The 16,202-nt window shown below is 37.6% G+C and overlaps 1 protein-coding gene across 2 annotated transcripts in view; it reads left to right on the plus strand.

Moving 5' to 3' along the window:
- LOC126091902 (uncharacterized) overlaps positions 1-16,202 on the plus strand; it is a 113,714-nt gene that overhangs the window by 32,108 nt on the left and 65,404 nt on the right. For both annotated transcript variants that reach the window (XR_007521279.1, XM_049907203.1), the window contains exons 4-6: positions 7,644-7,825; positions 13,527-13,733; positions 15,903-16,014. Coding sequence is in view for 1 of the 2 variants with exons in the window: in XM_049907203.1 (XP_049763160.1) it covers positions 7,644-7,825; positions 13,527-13,733; positions 15,903-16,014 (501 nt within the window). In the remaining variant the exon portion in view is untranslated. The remainder of the gene's footprint in view (positions 1-7,643; positions 7,826-13,526; positions 13,734-15,902; positions 16,015-16,202) is intronic.

Consider the following 16,202-nt stretch of genomic DNA (forward strand, 5'->3'; position numbering starts at 1 on the left):
TCTGTATATTGAGCAAGCAGTAAAGGAAACAAAAGAAAAATTCGGAGTAGGTATTAAAATCCATGGAGAAGAAATAAAAACGTTGAGGTTCGCCGATGACATTGTAATTCTGTCAGAGACAGCAAAGGACTTGGAAGAGCAGTTGAATGGAATGGATGGTGTCTTGAAGGGAGGATATAAGATGAACATCAACAAAAGCAAAACGAGGATAATGGAATGTAGTCAAATTAAGTCGGGTGATGTTGAGGGTATTAGATTAGGAAATGAGACACTTAAAGTAGTAAAGGAGTTTTGCTATTTGGGGAGCAAAATAACTGATGATGGTCGAAGTAGAGAGGATATAAAATGTAGACTGGCAATGGCAAGGAAAGCGTTTCTGAAGAAGAGAAATTTGTTAACATCGAGTATAGATTTAAGTGTCAGGAAGTCATTTCTGAAAGTATTTGTATGGAGTGTAGCCATGTATGGAAGTGAAACATGGACGGTAAATAGTTTGGACAAGAAGAGAATAGAAGCTTTCGAAATGTGGTGCTACAGAAGAAGTCGTTTCTGAAAGTATTTGTATGAAGTGTAGCCATGTATGGAAGTGAAACATGGACGATAAATAGTTTAGACAAGAAGAGAATAGAAGCTTTCAAAATGTGGTGCTACAGGAGAATGCTGAAGATTAGATGGGTAGATCACATAACTAATGAGGAGGTATTGAATAGAATTGGGGAGAAGAGGAGTTTGTGGCACAACTTGACTAGAAGCAGGGATCGGTTGGTAGGACATGTTCTGAGGCATCAAGGGATCACCTATTTAGTGCTGGAGAGCAGTGTGGAGGGTAAAAATCGTAGAGGGAGACCAAGAGATGAATACACTAAGCAGATTCAGAAGGATGTAGGTTGCAGTAGGTACTGGGAGATGAAGAGGCTTGCACAGGATAGAGTAGCATGGAGTGCTGCATCAAACCAGTCTCAGGACTGAAGACCACAACATCAACAACAAAAACAACATAAGTTGCTCAACAAGTTGACTGTCAGAACTGCTGTTAATTCCGGAATATACGTGTTCACAGTATTGTCTCTGATAAGGTTGTCATTCTTGTCATCTACCATCTATATAAAAGTGTTAAATTTGCCAGATATGATTTTGAGTTTCTTGAAAAGATTGTGATTTTGTTGATGTTCTATATCACCACAGACAACATTAATGAACTGTGATCCATCCCTTTTGCAATTCCATTGTATTTCTCTACACAGTATCATATCTGTCTTGATCCTGGATAGAATGAATTCTAGTTTTCTTCATTTTTCTTCTCTTTTCAATTAAGTGTAGTGCTGGCTGTGACATCAAAGGATGTTTCACACTTTGTAGTTGTACTGATGCTGGAGGAGATGAGGAAACAACCTGCTTCATTCGATTCCTGTGATGCTGGAGCTTAATTATCAAGACTGGTGCGGAGTTTTGGTTTTACAAACTCACAAAATTTCCAAACAGCTTCTTTGCTGGCTGAGTCTTATCTGTCTTTCTCTGCTCTTCTTGGCCGATTTGAGCTTAAGCCACATTTTCGTGTATAGCAGACTGTGATCATTTTCACAGTGTTACAGTCTAAGACCAAAGTCTTCCAACATTTTCAAACTAACAGTAAGCCAATTTGATTTTTAAATGTGTCATCAGGTGATATCCAAGTGCACAGTTGCCTCGAGTGGTGTTCGAACATACTGTTACAGACAGCTGTGTCGATACTCTCTCAGAAATACAGTGAGCACCTGCCTCATTTATTTCTATCACCTGCACCATAAAGCCCAATGACAAACTGTAAGTGCATGTCCTGGGTAGTACCTACAATATCAGCATTGTAGCCTCCTTGAATCACTGCTTGTTCTTTGTTAGGGATCTTACTAAGAAACTGCTCCAGCTGTTTACAGATCTTCTCTATCACACCATCTGTCACTACAGCAGTTGGGGCATAGATCTGTATGATCTCGAGTTTACACACAGAAGCATCTAATTTGACAGAAATGATCCTGTCATTGTTGTTGTTGTTATGGTCTTCCGTCCTGAGACTGGTTTGATGCAGCTCTCCATGCTACTCTATCCTGTGCAAGCTTCTTCATCTCCCAGTGCCTACTGCAACCTACATCCTTCTGAATCTGCTTAGTGTATTCATCTCTTGGTCTCCCCCTACGATTTTTACCCTCCACGCTGCCCTCCAATACTAAATTGGTGATCCCTTGATGCCTCAAAACATGTCCTACCAACCGATCCCTTCTTCTGGTCAAGTTGTGCCACAAACTTCTCTTCTCCCCAAAACTATTCAATACTTCCTCATTAGTTATGTGATCTACCCATCTAATCTTCAGCATTCTTCTGTAGCACCACATTTTGAAAGCTTCTATTCTCTTCTTGTCTAAACTATTTATCGTCCATGTTTCACTTCCATACATGGCTACACTTCATACAAATACTTTCAGAAACGACTTCCTGACACTTAAATCTATACTCGGTGTTTACAAATTTCTCTTCTTCAGAATCACTTTCCTTGCCATTGCCAGTCTACATTTTATATCCTCCCTACTTCGACCATCATCAGTTATTTTACTCCCCAAATAGCAAAACTCCTTTACCAATTTAAATGTCTAATTTCCTAATCTAATTCCCTCAGCATCACCTGACTTAATTCAACTACATTCCATTATCCTTGTTTTGCTTTTGTTGATGTTCATCTTATATCCTCCTTTCAAGACACTATCCACTCCGTTCAACTGTCTTCCAAGTCCTTTGCTGTCTCTGACAGAATTACAGTGTCATCGGCGAACCTCAAAGTTTTTATTTCTTCTCCATGGATTTTAATACCTACTCCGAATTTTTCTTTTGTTTCCTTTATTGCTTGCTCAATATACAGATTGAATAACATTGGGGAGAGGCTACAACCCCGTCTCACTCCCTTCCCAACCACTGCTTCCCTTTCATTCCCCTTGACTCTTATAACTGCCATCTAATCCCATGCAGAAAAATAGAAATCACTGTTCAGCATCTGAAGAATTATAAGTCCTGTGGTCTAGATGGTATATCTGGGGATATGATCAAAGAAATTGGACGGGAATGTGTTGATCTTCTGCATTCATTGTGTGGAAGAGTAAAGGAAACTGGGAATGTCCAGTAGACTGGTCAGAATCTCTCTCATCACTCCGTGCACAAGAAAGGGTCAATTAGGAACTGCTTCAGTTATATCTACATCTGCATACACACTCTGCAAGCCACTGTATGGCGCATGGCAGAGGACACTCTGCACCACTGCTAGTCATTTCCTTTCCTGTTTCACTTGCTGTTTAAACCCATGTCCAGTCATCCAGATTTAGGTTTTCCGCAATTTCCCTAAATTGCTTGAGGCAAATGCCTGGATGGTTCTTTTGGAAGGGTACAGCCGATTTCTTTCCCCATCCTCGATACAGTCTGAACTTGTGTTCCATCTCTAGTGACCTCGAAGTTGATGGGACTTTAAAACCAAACTTCCTCCCTTTTTTCCACTCACCACTGGAGTGAGGAAAACACGACTGCCCATATGCCTCTGAACGAACCCTAATTTCTCTTTGCTTATGTTCATGGCCCTTACAGGAAATGAATGTTGACGGCAGAAGAATTGTACTACAGTCTGTTTCAAATGCCAATTCTCTAAATTTCCTGACTAGTGTTCTGTAGAAAGAACATTGTCTTCCTTCCAGGGGTCCCACTTGAATTCCTGAAGCATCTCTCTAATACTCGGGTGTTGATCAAACCTACCTTCCGGGAAGAAATCTAGCAGCCCGCCACTCAATTGCTTTGATGTCTTCCTTAGTTTGACCTGGTGTGGATACCAAACACCATAGTAGTAGTCAAGAATGGGCCACACTAGTTGCCTCCTTTACAGATGAACCATACTTTCCTGTAACTCTCTCTCCCAGTGAACCAAAGTCGACCATTTGCCTTTCCTATTACCGTCTTTATGTACTCATTCCATTCATATCACTTTGCAACATTAAATGCAGATATTTAATCGATGTGACTGCTTCCAGCAGTAACTTACTAATGCTGTATTCAAACATTACAGGATTGCTTTTCCTACTCATCTGCATTAACTTACATTTTTGTAAATGTAGAAGCATTCGTTCACACAACAACTAGAAATTTTTTCTAACTCATTGTGTATTACCAAACTATTGCTTTTATATCCCAAGCAAGCAAAATTTTACTATACATTTTGAACCAACATTTGAAGCCATACATTCAGTTTTACCCAGGACATGCGGGTTTTGTTGAGGGGAAAGAAACGCAAGAACAGATGCTCAACATACAACAAATAAGTGAGAAAACATGAGAATTCTGTGTTCCTGCTTTCATTTGTTTCCTTGACTGTATGAAGGCCTTTGTTTGCATTGCCTCGGAAAAGTTGTGGCAGGTGCTTGCAGAGTTTGGTGTCCCATCACCCTTGATACTACTGATCAGAAGTCCACACTATAATTACCACACAGCTGTGAAGACAAATGCTGGCACATCTGATTTCTTCAGTGCACCGAAAAGTGTCAGACAGGGTCGTGTCCTACCTCCCAATCTGTAGAACATCTGTGGCAAACATGTCATCAGCAAAACTATTGACGATTGGACTCAAACATCTCAATTGGTGGAAGAACTAATAACAAATTTCAATTTGCCGATAACACTATGATTTTAACCAGCAGCGAAAATGATCTTACTGAGCTGCTGACAAAAGTAAATGACTTTAGTCAGTCATATAGATTAGACATCAATCTCAGCAAGTCCAACTCAAAGATCATTTACAAGAACCAAAAGTCTTGCATTCTTTCATCAACCTTGGGTCAACCATTTGCAACTTGGGAAACCGTGAAGATGAGATAAGAAGATGGATTACTCTAGGGCAATGGCTATGAAGAAACTCACCAATATCTGGCAGAATGAAGCAATACAAACAGTACAAAGATCCACCTTGTTGAAACCCATATGTTTTCTGTCTTTTACAGTTACCTGTCATGAGCCCTCGACACATTTGAGCTTTGCTACTGGCACAGGATGCTGTGTGTAAAATGGACCAAAAGAATAACTAATGTGTCCATTATTAAGCAACTTAATAGCTCCAAGTGCTTTTCTTGTAGTGTCAGGCAAAAAATTCTCCAGTTCTTTGGCCACATTGTAAGAACAGATAGAGAAAATCTAGAAAAAATAATCATGGAAGGAAAGATCAAGGAGGAGAGAAACAAGCTGGTCAATAGATCAAATCATGACGATGTCTAGTCTATCTCTTCAGCACGCACTAATAGAAGCTGGTATAGTGTTTCAGGATATTTGTAAACATTCCAACACACCATTGGAAAGCCATCGACAAGAGATGCTTGTGACTCAGTTGAATAAGGATAAATGTAGTGGGAAAGAGAAACTAAGTGTTTTTGTTTCTTGTATGCATTGAATGTGGAGCAGTGGTGTAGCCAGCGAAAAGGGGACCAGTAAAAATGTTATTACAACCACTGGTCATCCGGGAGTCATTTGTGCCATGGTGCAGCAAACGTCTGAATCCGAGAGCCATGGAGTAAATAACGCACCAACAAGGGTGTAATGAACAATTGAAGAGTGATAGTTTTTGTCTGATTTTTCTCTCAGGTCCTAAAGTATGCGTGTACAGATGTTTGAATGTACTCAGGATAGTGGTATTACTGTAACAATTGTTAGTTGTGTTGTGAAAAGTAATAATGAAAATGTTGGTCAAAATATACCCCTGTTTGTGAGAAGTGTGGCTATTTATTTAGTAGCACAATAGAGGGAACTTGCGGAAGCATTCCAGGGATCTACACCGCAGTTGGATCAACAGGGAGGTGGCACGGAAGGATCCGGACCACCAAAATCCACTCTGAGAAGAAAGGATAAAGGTAATACTACTTTCATCTGGCTGTGTACTGGGTCGTCAAAATATTGCCCTGTTATATCGGCCAGGGATGCAACTTCATGTAGTGCTGGTATAAGACCCACCACAAATCTTACAAAATAAACAACAGCAGGAAAAGAAGGAAAAAATACACCCCTCTGGTAAGCATCTGGAATGGTGATGCTTGGGTTGTGAGGACAGAATGCTCACCGATGACTTGTGATGATGAAGAAAGCACAGTTATGCCACTTGATAATTTCCACACAGCTGAAATTGCAATAGTGCAAACAGATAACTCTTACAGTCCATGACAAATATGATGTCATTTGTAAACAAGTAATTGCCTTAGCAGAATCATGTCAGTGCATTATAAATATGCCATTTGGTACTCATTGTAAACAATGTACATGTGACAGTGAACTTATCATCCTCCTGAATTTTTTTTACTGTTGAAGCTGTTGCTCCCAGAGAGAGCCCTATGGTTGAATAATGTTTTCTTTTAGGCTGAAATTGTAAACCATTGCACCAGCATAACAAACACAACTGTAGAAAATTCATTTTCTGCATACTTGTGCAACCAAAAATCTCATGGAAAATCATGAAAATCTGTTGTCCTCCCTCCAATTTTGACACAAAACACACACACGCACACACACACCGATTTTTCTGAAGGCATCTCTTTCTTGGATATTTGGTACATCCCTTTCTTGGATATTTGGTAGGTGATATAAGGTTTCAGCTCCTTGCCACACCTAAATGTACCTGCTGTCACTTTGCAAGCCAAATTAAAATTGATCTGTAGAGGGAATGGTCCTCTGTTGATGAACAGTTTAGCATACATGGTAGCACACACACTATAAACACTCCCTCTTTTGATGACTCATAAACAGTACCAACATAGTTGGTTAGTTCACAGCATGCCAAAATCATGAACCCTACAGCACACTGTATATAATGATGCCATTTTTCTGGGTGCTGCTGCTGTCTGATTTGGAACGCTTCCAGTCTACCAGCATTCCTCCAGTACAGTTTGTCCAGTGGATGGTGTCTTAGTGCCATTTGACCAAATTTGTTACCCCAACTGCCTCCTCTCACTCTCATCCCACCAACTGCTGTGCCACTGTAAAATGTTGCTTCCAGTGTGCTTACAATTTAAGTACATTACAACATCAATGACTTGCATGTGGTAATTTATTGAGGATGCGATCATGCTGTTTTGTTGTGCTGTGTTGCTTAATGTTTTGCAGAGTCATTGTTGTATTTCTCCTTGATCTTCAGGAACCCATTTACGAATCACTAATCTCACTTGCAGGATTGATAACAATCAGTTATTGTCCAGTGTTGAGCAGAGACTGTGGTATCGCCTTCCCCCCGTGTATCAATATTAATGGTTAACAACAGTTTTAGCTGCTTTAGTTTTATGGATGATCATGAACAATTTTCATTTGAATACCATGAATTAACACCTATTCCAGCTTGAGCTATTAACAGATATCATGCATTGGTTATTCTGTCATTGTTATATCAGTTTTTGTTGCCAGATTATGCTAAAAATGTTATAGTCTTGCTGTCCTAGCAAACAGGTAAGAGTAGTTCTGCCATGATTAAAGACTCATGTGATGTTAATAACAGTGAATTTTATTTGACTCTAATAATTTCTATAGATTACAAAATTTAAAATTTGTTTAAATCAAACAATGGAAAATCCAGGATGGAATGTAACATTGTTTAACCTTTATTACAGCCTGCGTGGCTGCAGTGTCGTGTTTTGGTGAAAGAGGATGGAGCCATAGAAGCTGCAGATGAGAAACTAAAAATTGCTAGAAAACGTGGCAGACCAAAAGGATCCAGAAATCAATTAACCTCTGGTAGTAGCAGAAAGAAAGCTTCAACAAATTCAACAAATGAGAAGGAGACTGGCTTCAGGTAATATTTTTGTTAAGCCGGTGCTTTACCATCGTCACTGCTATTTGCAGATTTGCTTTTTCTTTTAAAATATAGATTGATGACATTAAAGCTTTCATTTCTTAAGAGAAATAAAATGTGAAGACGTGTAAAATTAATATATTTATTTTGTATAAACTTGGTGGGTCAACAGGTTGGTGCTGGACTACAACATTAAAAGTCCTGCCCCCGACTGCCATACAGTTGTTTTTCTATCACTTATCACCTCTTTCACATCTGGAAATGATTTATTATTGGGGAAAAAGCCAGTATGCATCAGGCTTTGAAGTGCATATTAAAATAAATCAGTTATTTGGAAGGTTGAAGCAAGGCAAGGGCGTATCACCTCTAGTACGACCTTGCAGTGTTCGAACCCACATTGAGGACATGGACAGCTTTACTTTGAGAAAAACTAGTGGTGTCTTCATTAGAGATTCAATGTGCTCTGCAGTGTACATGCTGAACCACTTGCTCCATATGCTTAATTTGTTGCTTCAACAAACTAATTATGATGTTTCAGTATTACTTTAGAGATGACTAAAGTTTTAAAAAATCCGTCACTGTTGAGCAAATTCCCACTAGAAAAAAAGGTAAATGTACAGTGTTAAAGGAATTGGTATGATGCTAGAATGCTTGGAACTGAAAAGCAGTAATAAAAGCTTCATTGCCCCACCAAGTGGAAAGTATTGAGTGGAAGGAGCTGGGTAAACAAGGAAGGAGTATGGGCTGGTGAAGGGGTGGGAGAGCAAGGACTAGGGGTGAGAGAGGTCTAGGAATACTGTGCTGAGGCACCTGTAGACTGAAATAATGATTCAGTGGCAAAATGAAACAATAAGGTGCAACTATCAAATATGTTTTTACCCTTCAAAATGAAGTTGTTTTTAACAATACTTTTCTTAATGCATTTCAGGTGTTATACTGAAGAAGCCAAAATGGCTAGCACTGTGTAATAAGTGTATGGATCACGGTGAAGGAAATTATCTTATTTACTGCCAGTGTTGACTTCCATATACTCAGACTAACAATGTTTGTGACAAGAGACAAGTATTTACTTACCTGTTGCAATACTATTATGTAGAAGACATTGAAAATGAAATAGAAATATCCTGTTGTGTTGAAGATTTGGTTTAGAGAAATTTAAAAATAAGTCAGGAGAGACTGTTACAATTTTACAAAACTATGTGCTGTAAATATAGTAAGGAAGGAGACTGATGAAATTTTACAAAAACACGGCGATTCCTACTCGACTGTATGGACATGAAGTGTGGATTTTCACAAAAGAGAAAGAAATAAGATTGTGAAGAAGAGACATTAGGGCTTTAGAAAAAGAACAAGATACCTGAAAACTAACAGGTGAAGAAATGTAAAAATAAAGACTAATGTTGCCAAGAAGAAGTAGGAGTTATGACAGGCTACATAGTGAAATGAGTAAAGAAATAATAAACAGCACATCTTTCTGGGCTTGTTGCAGATTCCTTCAATAGTATAGTCACTGGTGGTGACAAAAAAGGTTGCTACAAAGCCAGGAGGCACCTGACATACAACATTTTCATAGGAAGCTGACAGCCAAGATTCAGATTCTAGAGTCCATCTAACAACGAGGTGCACATGGTTAATAAATCAGAGACAATAAGTAAACTCAAAGGAAATAAATTTTAAAGAACTAAGTTGGAAATTGAAACCTTCAGCCATTCGCCAATACTTAATAGGAATACTCCTGTCAAGGACTACAGAACAGTCCAGTATCAATCTTCCAGTCCCTCCATTTGTCCTTTAATATTTTCAAAATAATACTAATTCAACACCTGGCAAATCCATTCACTCAAATCTGAGTCTCCTAGAGTACTGAACACCTGCACCTGTTATTGATTTATTTTAACATGAAACATGTATGGAGGAGGGAAACTTTCATACAATACTTGCTCCCAGAACATTGCGAGTGTTTAGGGGAAATTATAGGCCATTGAATAAATACCAAATCATGATTTTCAATACCTTGATTTTCTCAATCCATTGCAATTTTACACTTCACCTCACCTTTCCATGAGGCTTTTCAAACCATTGTATGGTCCTATGTGGAAGGTACCTCATACTAATAATGTTGAAGGTCAAGTTAGCAAAGCCCATTTAAGTAAGCTCGGTAGTTCAACAGTAATATTTCTGCCCTTGCACATAATTTTTTGGTACTGAGTGAGGTAGCACTGTAGTTGAGACATTGGACTTACATTTGGGAAGATCATAATTGATATGCCCATCTAGCCATTCATATTTAAGTTTTCTGTGGTTTTGCTGAACAACTTAAGGCAGGTATTGGGATGAGAACAATTTTGTATGGTATGTGCTCCACAGCTTGTAAATACTTGTTAAAAGACATCTTGTTGTACACCATGAGCTGCATGTAAAAATGTTTAATTCCAGACATGTACCCCATCATCAGTGGCATATTTGTGCACGTCTATATCATATGATGTGTGTCTCAAGTATGAAAACTGTATGATGTTAAAATTAATGTGGATCTCTGTGATACGAAAGTTCTCATGTGTACTTGTCATACTGTCAAAGACTAAATAGTCACTTCTTGGTAATATTGGACACTACTGTCATGGGATGAAAATAAGGATCTTGTGGTCAGGGCAAGTGTTTTTATATAACAGGTCTCTTGTTATCTCTCATATACATCATTTGATATCGACATAAACAATATATGCCATTGATGATGGGCTATATGCCTAAATATTCATGTGGCAATTAACTATTTTTACATGCAGTTCATAGTGTATAGCAAGAGATCTGTTTAACAAGTGCTGGGATGACTTCTTTGAACTGAGTTTGGCCAGTTTGCAGCATGTCTGAAAGATCAGACTCCATACCAATATAATGTATGTGTCTGACAGCATACTTATCTTTCACTGCAATGCACAATAATGTCCAATCTCTCACAGGGATAGAGTAGGGGTGTGAGCAATGAGGAATAATGGACAGGGGAACTATTTTGCAGTACGCGGAATATGGAGATTTCGGTCAGATGGGAAACGTGCTCGGGTAGCCACTCGCACAAAGTGGGACATCTGGGTTCAAATCCCAGCCTGATACAAATCTGTCATCAGTGAGTGCACGTGCACGTGGCTTGACATATCATGGTACAGTCTTAGATCAGGGCTCATTCCGTGGGATATTGCAAATGACTATGCATTTGAAACTGTTCTAACAACAGACATGTTTATGTGAGGTTTTTCTGTAATAAACATTATTGTTAAAAACCATCAGAAAGTTATTTTATGCATTTATTCAACTTAAAAATGGTATAGCAGTAATATCTCTAGAAACATCAAGATCAAAATATTACATTGAAACAGACTGTCTAATTTCCTAATACAGCTAATAAAAAAATGTAGAAGTAGAAAATCCTGTGTTAAGAGGGACCCTCTCATTGTGAGGATGTCTACATGATCATGAGTCAAAGGGAAAATTAAGTGGCATTGCACAGCAGTAAGACACTGGATATATATTTGGGATGGTGTTTCAGATTCCTGTCTGGCCATCCAGATTTTGGTTTTTGCAGCTTCCCTAAATCACTTACACAAGTACCAGAATGGTTTCTTTGAAAATGACAGAGGTGATTTTTCTGCTCCATACTTCTCAATCCAGGCATGTCCTCTGTCTCTAATGATGTCATCTTTGACAGAGCATTAAACCCTGATCTCCATTTGTATTCCATTTAAGGGCAAAAATCTGTGTAAAAACAATGACCATACTACCTGTGTTTCATAATGAAAGTGATGTCGATAAATGATAAAAAGGAGAAGATGTCAACTTCTTCACATTTGTTTCCACAGGTATTGTGAGCTTGTTGAAAGTTAAAATGGTGGTTCTCTCAGAACAGTAAGCTACTGTCAGAAATTAAAATTTATTTGTATATTGCAGCTACCAGACAAAGAAATCAAGAAGAGAAAATTAATATTCTTCCAGTATCTTTATCTTAACTAGGCCTGGTAGCTGGGCAGAATCAGTTAGTGTACAGAATCAACAATTTAGGGATTTGTCTGTCTTGTAGGTATCAGAAATTTGGGTGCATCTTCTATTGCAATATTCCCACATTCAGAGATCACATTTCTGTCTTTTATGTTGCATTTACATTCATTAATTTCCTTCAGCCTGTTATTTTATAGAAACAGAAATGTGGTGTAGCCATCTCTTTCTTCAGACATTACCTTGTTCATAATCTAAAAGGAAATAATTATTTTAATTGAATCAAGTGTGGTTTCTTGGTGAAATGTTGTAAATTAACAAAACAAACACACTTTTTTCTTTAAGCCTGATGCAGAAAAACATCATAGAAGCTGCAGCTTGAAGAAGCCTGATTCAACCTTTGCGGAAAATTGCCTGAACAATAACCACAAATACATAATATATGTACAAGTCTTACACACAGAGGAAAGAGGGCACACCTATTATTAAATGAGCAAGCCCAATTCAGTTATTCACCTTTTTAGATTATATCATATCTCCAGGATAGAAATAAAACTTTGGGCCTCAATCCATCAGCAGATAAAAAGTTCTTTGCTGATGCATTACTTTAGTCCCGTCATGTTAGTGTAATTACTATATTGTGTAATTCCATATTTAATTGCTAAAAATGGTCATTCAAGTAATTTTACATTAAGCCATGGATCTATACATTAAGAAGTTGAGATGGCTATTTCTGCCTTATCATGATGCTTATCTGTGCATTATCATCTGTGGGACTCAGTAATGTACTTGAAAATGGTCTTATAACCCGAAACCTAGGTTGTGCAGTAACATTAATAGTAAATTTTGTGAAACAAGGCAAAAAACAATGTTTGTGTAGTTAAAAGGAAAGAAATTTCTGTTACTGAGAGAAGTAGGGCCAATGACAGTGGTTAAAGCACTTGACTTGGTTCAGGAATAGTGAAGCTCATATCCTAGTTTGGCTGTCCAGATATAGATTTACGAAGATTTCCCAAAATTAATGATTATAGGCATCTTAATATTATGAGTTGTAATGTTATTGCAACAAAGAGAAACAGAAATCCAGGCAACGTTGATTTCAATTCTCTTTAATCCTATTGCATGATTGCAGACATATTTCAACTGATACATTTGTGATCAGGCATTGGCATAAAAGAGAATTAAAATCAGCTCAATATTACACCACAATATTTAATACCTTAGAAATCCATATCATAGAGTTAAAATAATTTTGGAAGAGAGTGGAGAAGGTCAAGACTGTTACAACAATTCCTCGTACTTCCATAAGTCAGTATATCTTATGTTCCTTAATGGATCTAAAAGGCAATAATCCAGGTTCAAATCTGAACTGTCACTTAGTTTTAATGTGCCAAGAGGTTTTGTGTCCTTATAAACAGGTTGGTGATATTATTGTGTTAACCAGCTGCATAGCATGTATTATTTGTGAAGTATATATTCATTCAGATCTGTTTGAAAATGCAAAGCAAATCTAACAAGGCATACTACAGAAAATATGCTGAGATTATATAACCTATGGTGAACTGGAAGACAGTTTACAGCTTGATTTAGATATCACTTGTGAAGTGAAGTTTTGTCTGCCTACACAAATACACCAATAAAATACATAATAGGCATTTTCGAAATCTTCTTTGCAAATATTACGTATTCCCCCATTTTGTTTTATACTTTCCAGCTGTAACATAGACAACTGTGCAGTCCGTATGCGCTCTCTAGAAAACATTGAGTATCACAGACGATGCCATAATGGTGCCCAGTACTCTTGTCCAGAATGCAGCCATGTTCACTGCCATTGGAATGGAATGAGCACACACTTATGGCGGACACATGTAATAAATATGGAGCTATTTTCTTGTGATCAGTGCTCTTATAAAACAACAAGGTACGGTTAGTATGTAGAATCTTCTTTGCTTTCTTAAAATACTAGGTTAATGTGATACATTTCATTAGTGATGTGTGGTTTGACGTAGGAAGTGTTTGACATCATGCCAGCAAAGTGTGTTTTTATGTTAATGGAAAGTTGTAACAGACTGTAAATAATTTAGAAGTGAAGATAACTACTCACTGAATAGCAGAGGCGTTGAGTCATCAGCAGGCACATAAACAAGACTGAAAACATTCTAACTTTTGGGCAAATCATTTTTTCAGCTGGCACACACATGCACATGCGCTTGCGTGCACCCCCCCCCCCCCCCCCACATACACACAAACAAACAAATCCATACAACTATGTTGCAGCAACTAAATACACAACGCTGGGATTGTGTATGCAGCTGGCACAATGTTGGTGTAAAGCAAGTGTGTGGTGTGCGTGGGGGAGGGGCTCAATACCTGTACTATTTGTTGAGTGATTACCTTTATTCCTAAATAATTTATTAACAAAGTGTATTTGTAATATATAAAATCAGTTCTTTGATGTGTGTGAAAAAAAAAAGGCTTGTGAAGACCATTACTTTTCACGTACAGTGATGGCATTTGTAATGAACATGATTAAAATGTTGTTATATTAGTATTAAAAAACTTGATAAGTAATTTTTTTTTAATGGCTTTCAGTACATGTTCAGTCCACGAGTGACAATTATATGCTGTGGAACTAACTTGCTGCTTAGTTTGTCATAAATTTTGATACCCATAACTGTTAGTGATTGATCATCAGTCAATGACTGTAATCCATGAAGTTTTATTTGTTCTTTCTACTGTGGTGAGCAATCATTTGGCACAAATTATTCAGAGCTGCTGTGTATAAAGGTGATCAGTTTGTAATTCATTTACATCTTTTAGTACCAAGTGACTCAATCTCATTGATTTTCTTCCACACTTTCAAGAGTTTCAAGTGGTAGGGGTATCTCTAACCATAATGCATCAGCATAGATGGTAATACTAATCGTATTATGTAGGATTAATATTTTAGCCACATTACCTGCACACCACCAAAAAATTATTCCTCCTCTTGCAACAAACTGAAAGTAATTATTGTTGAAATTATTTAATAGGATAGATAAAAAATTGGGGACTACTTACCCGATGTTTGTGTAAGCTACAGTGGTTAATGATTATGTAGTGATAATTGAAGACTTGTGTGGGCTGGGACTTCAACCCAGATTTCCTGCTTCTTTAGAGCAGTCACCTTGGCTGTCTGAGTATGCGTTCAGGCTGCTCTCAAACTTTCAGTGTCATTGATGTTTCCTCTTATGATTTCTGAACATTGGCATGGTAATGTAAAAGAGAGGAAAACCATTAATTTGTAGTGACAGAAGCAGAATTCTTGTAATTAAACCATGGTGTATTTGTTAAACAGTTGTTCTCCTTTCTGGGAAAGAATATCCTTTGCTCTTGGTTACAGTCATTGTTTACTTTATTTTTATTTGCTAAACCATTATAAAGCACTGCATCTGCTTTCATATCTGTTAATTCTAGATACAATCATTCATACAGATAATTGCAATTAAAATATATTACCAAGTCATAGAGGTTCTTCAGTCTAAATGAAGCTCTGTATGTGAACTATAAATACCTTGACCTCTCAATGAAAAGTGCAGGGTTAGATTGTCAGAATAATGAAATTGTGCCGTGACAAAACAGAGAATTGTGTTTACTCATTTTGATTGCACGTTAAAGAGCAGCAGTTCATCATGACAGTGGTTTTACAGGTGCTTGGTTTGTAGCCATTGATAGAAGGCATCAGATGTCCATACGCAAATAACACAATACCTGTAGTTTATAAGAAATCAGTTTATGAGTTCAGAGCTGTCACTCAGTGATACCTTAGGTATGTTTGATGGGGTTGATATGTGGCCAGTCTGGGACCAAATTCATAATTGTTCTCCTCAAACCACTACAGCACAGTACTAGCTGTGTAGGTTGGACAGAGAATTCAATTACAATTGCCTGATTTTGGAAAGAAAGTGAAGGAATGCAATAAACAACAGTTGTTTGTAAGAAACGAGTTTAATATTAAAGGAACTGTGAATTTTGTAGATAATGGTTTTTCCTGTTTAATATTACCCCAGTCTCCTGACTGAAATTTAATTGTACTAATTACTTCTTATAGTTACAGCAAGCTGATCAACATGCATAAACGAATCCATGGCAGTGAGCGACCTTTCCTCTGTGATACGTGTGGCAAGGGCTTCAAGAATACAAAACAGTTACGAAATCACAGGGTAAAGAATTAGAATTCCTAATTTTTTTTAATTGTCACTATATACCCATATTGTAGTAATGTGCTCATTCATTTGTATACCTCAAGTTTTTTCGCTTCAGAAGATTCATTTAATATCAGATTTTGAAACTCAAAAGTTATTTATTTTGCATCTGGAGAGCAAAAGGATCAGATGTACATGTGATGGAT

The sequence above is a fragment of the Schistocerca cancellata genome, chromosome 7 (assembly GCF_023864275.1).
Source record: "Schistocerca cancellata isolate TAMUIC-IGC-003103 chromosome 7, iqSchCanc2.1, whole genome shotgun sequence".
Taxonomy (NCBI): Eukaryota; Metazoa; Arthropoda; class Insecta; order Orthoptera; family Acrididae; genus Schistocerca; species Schistocerca cancellata.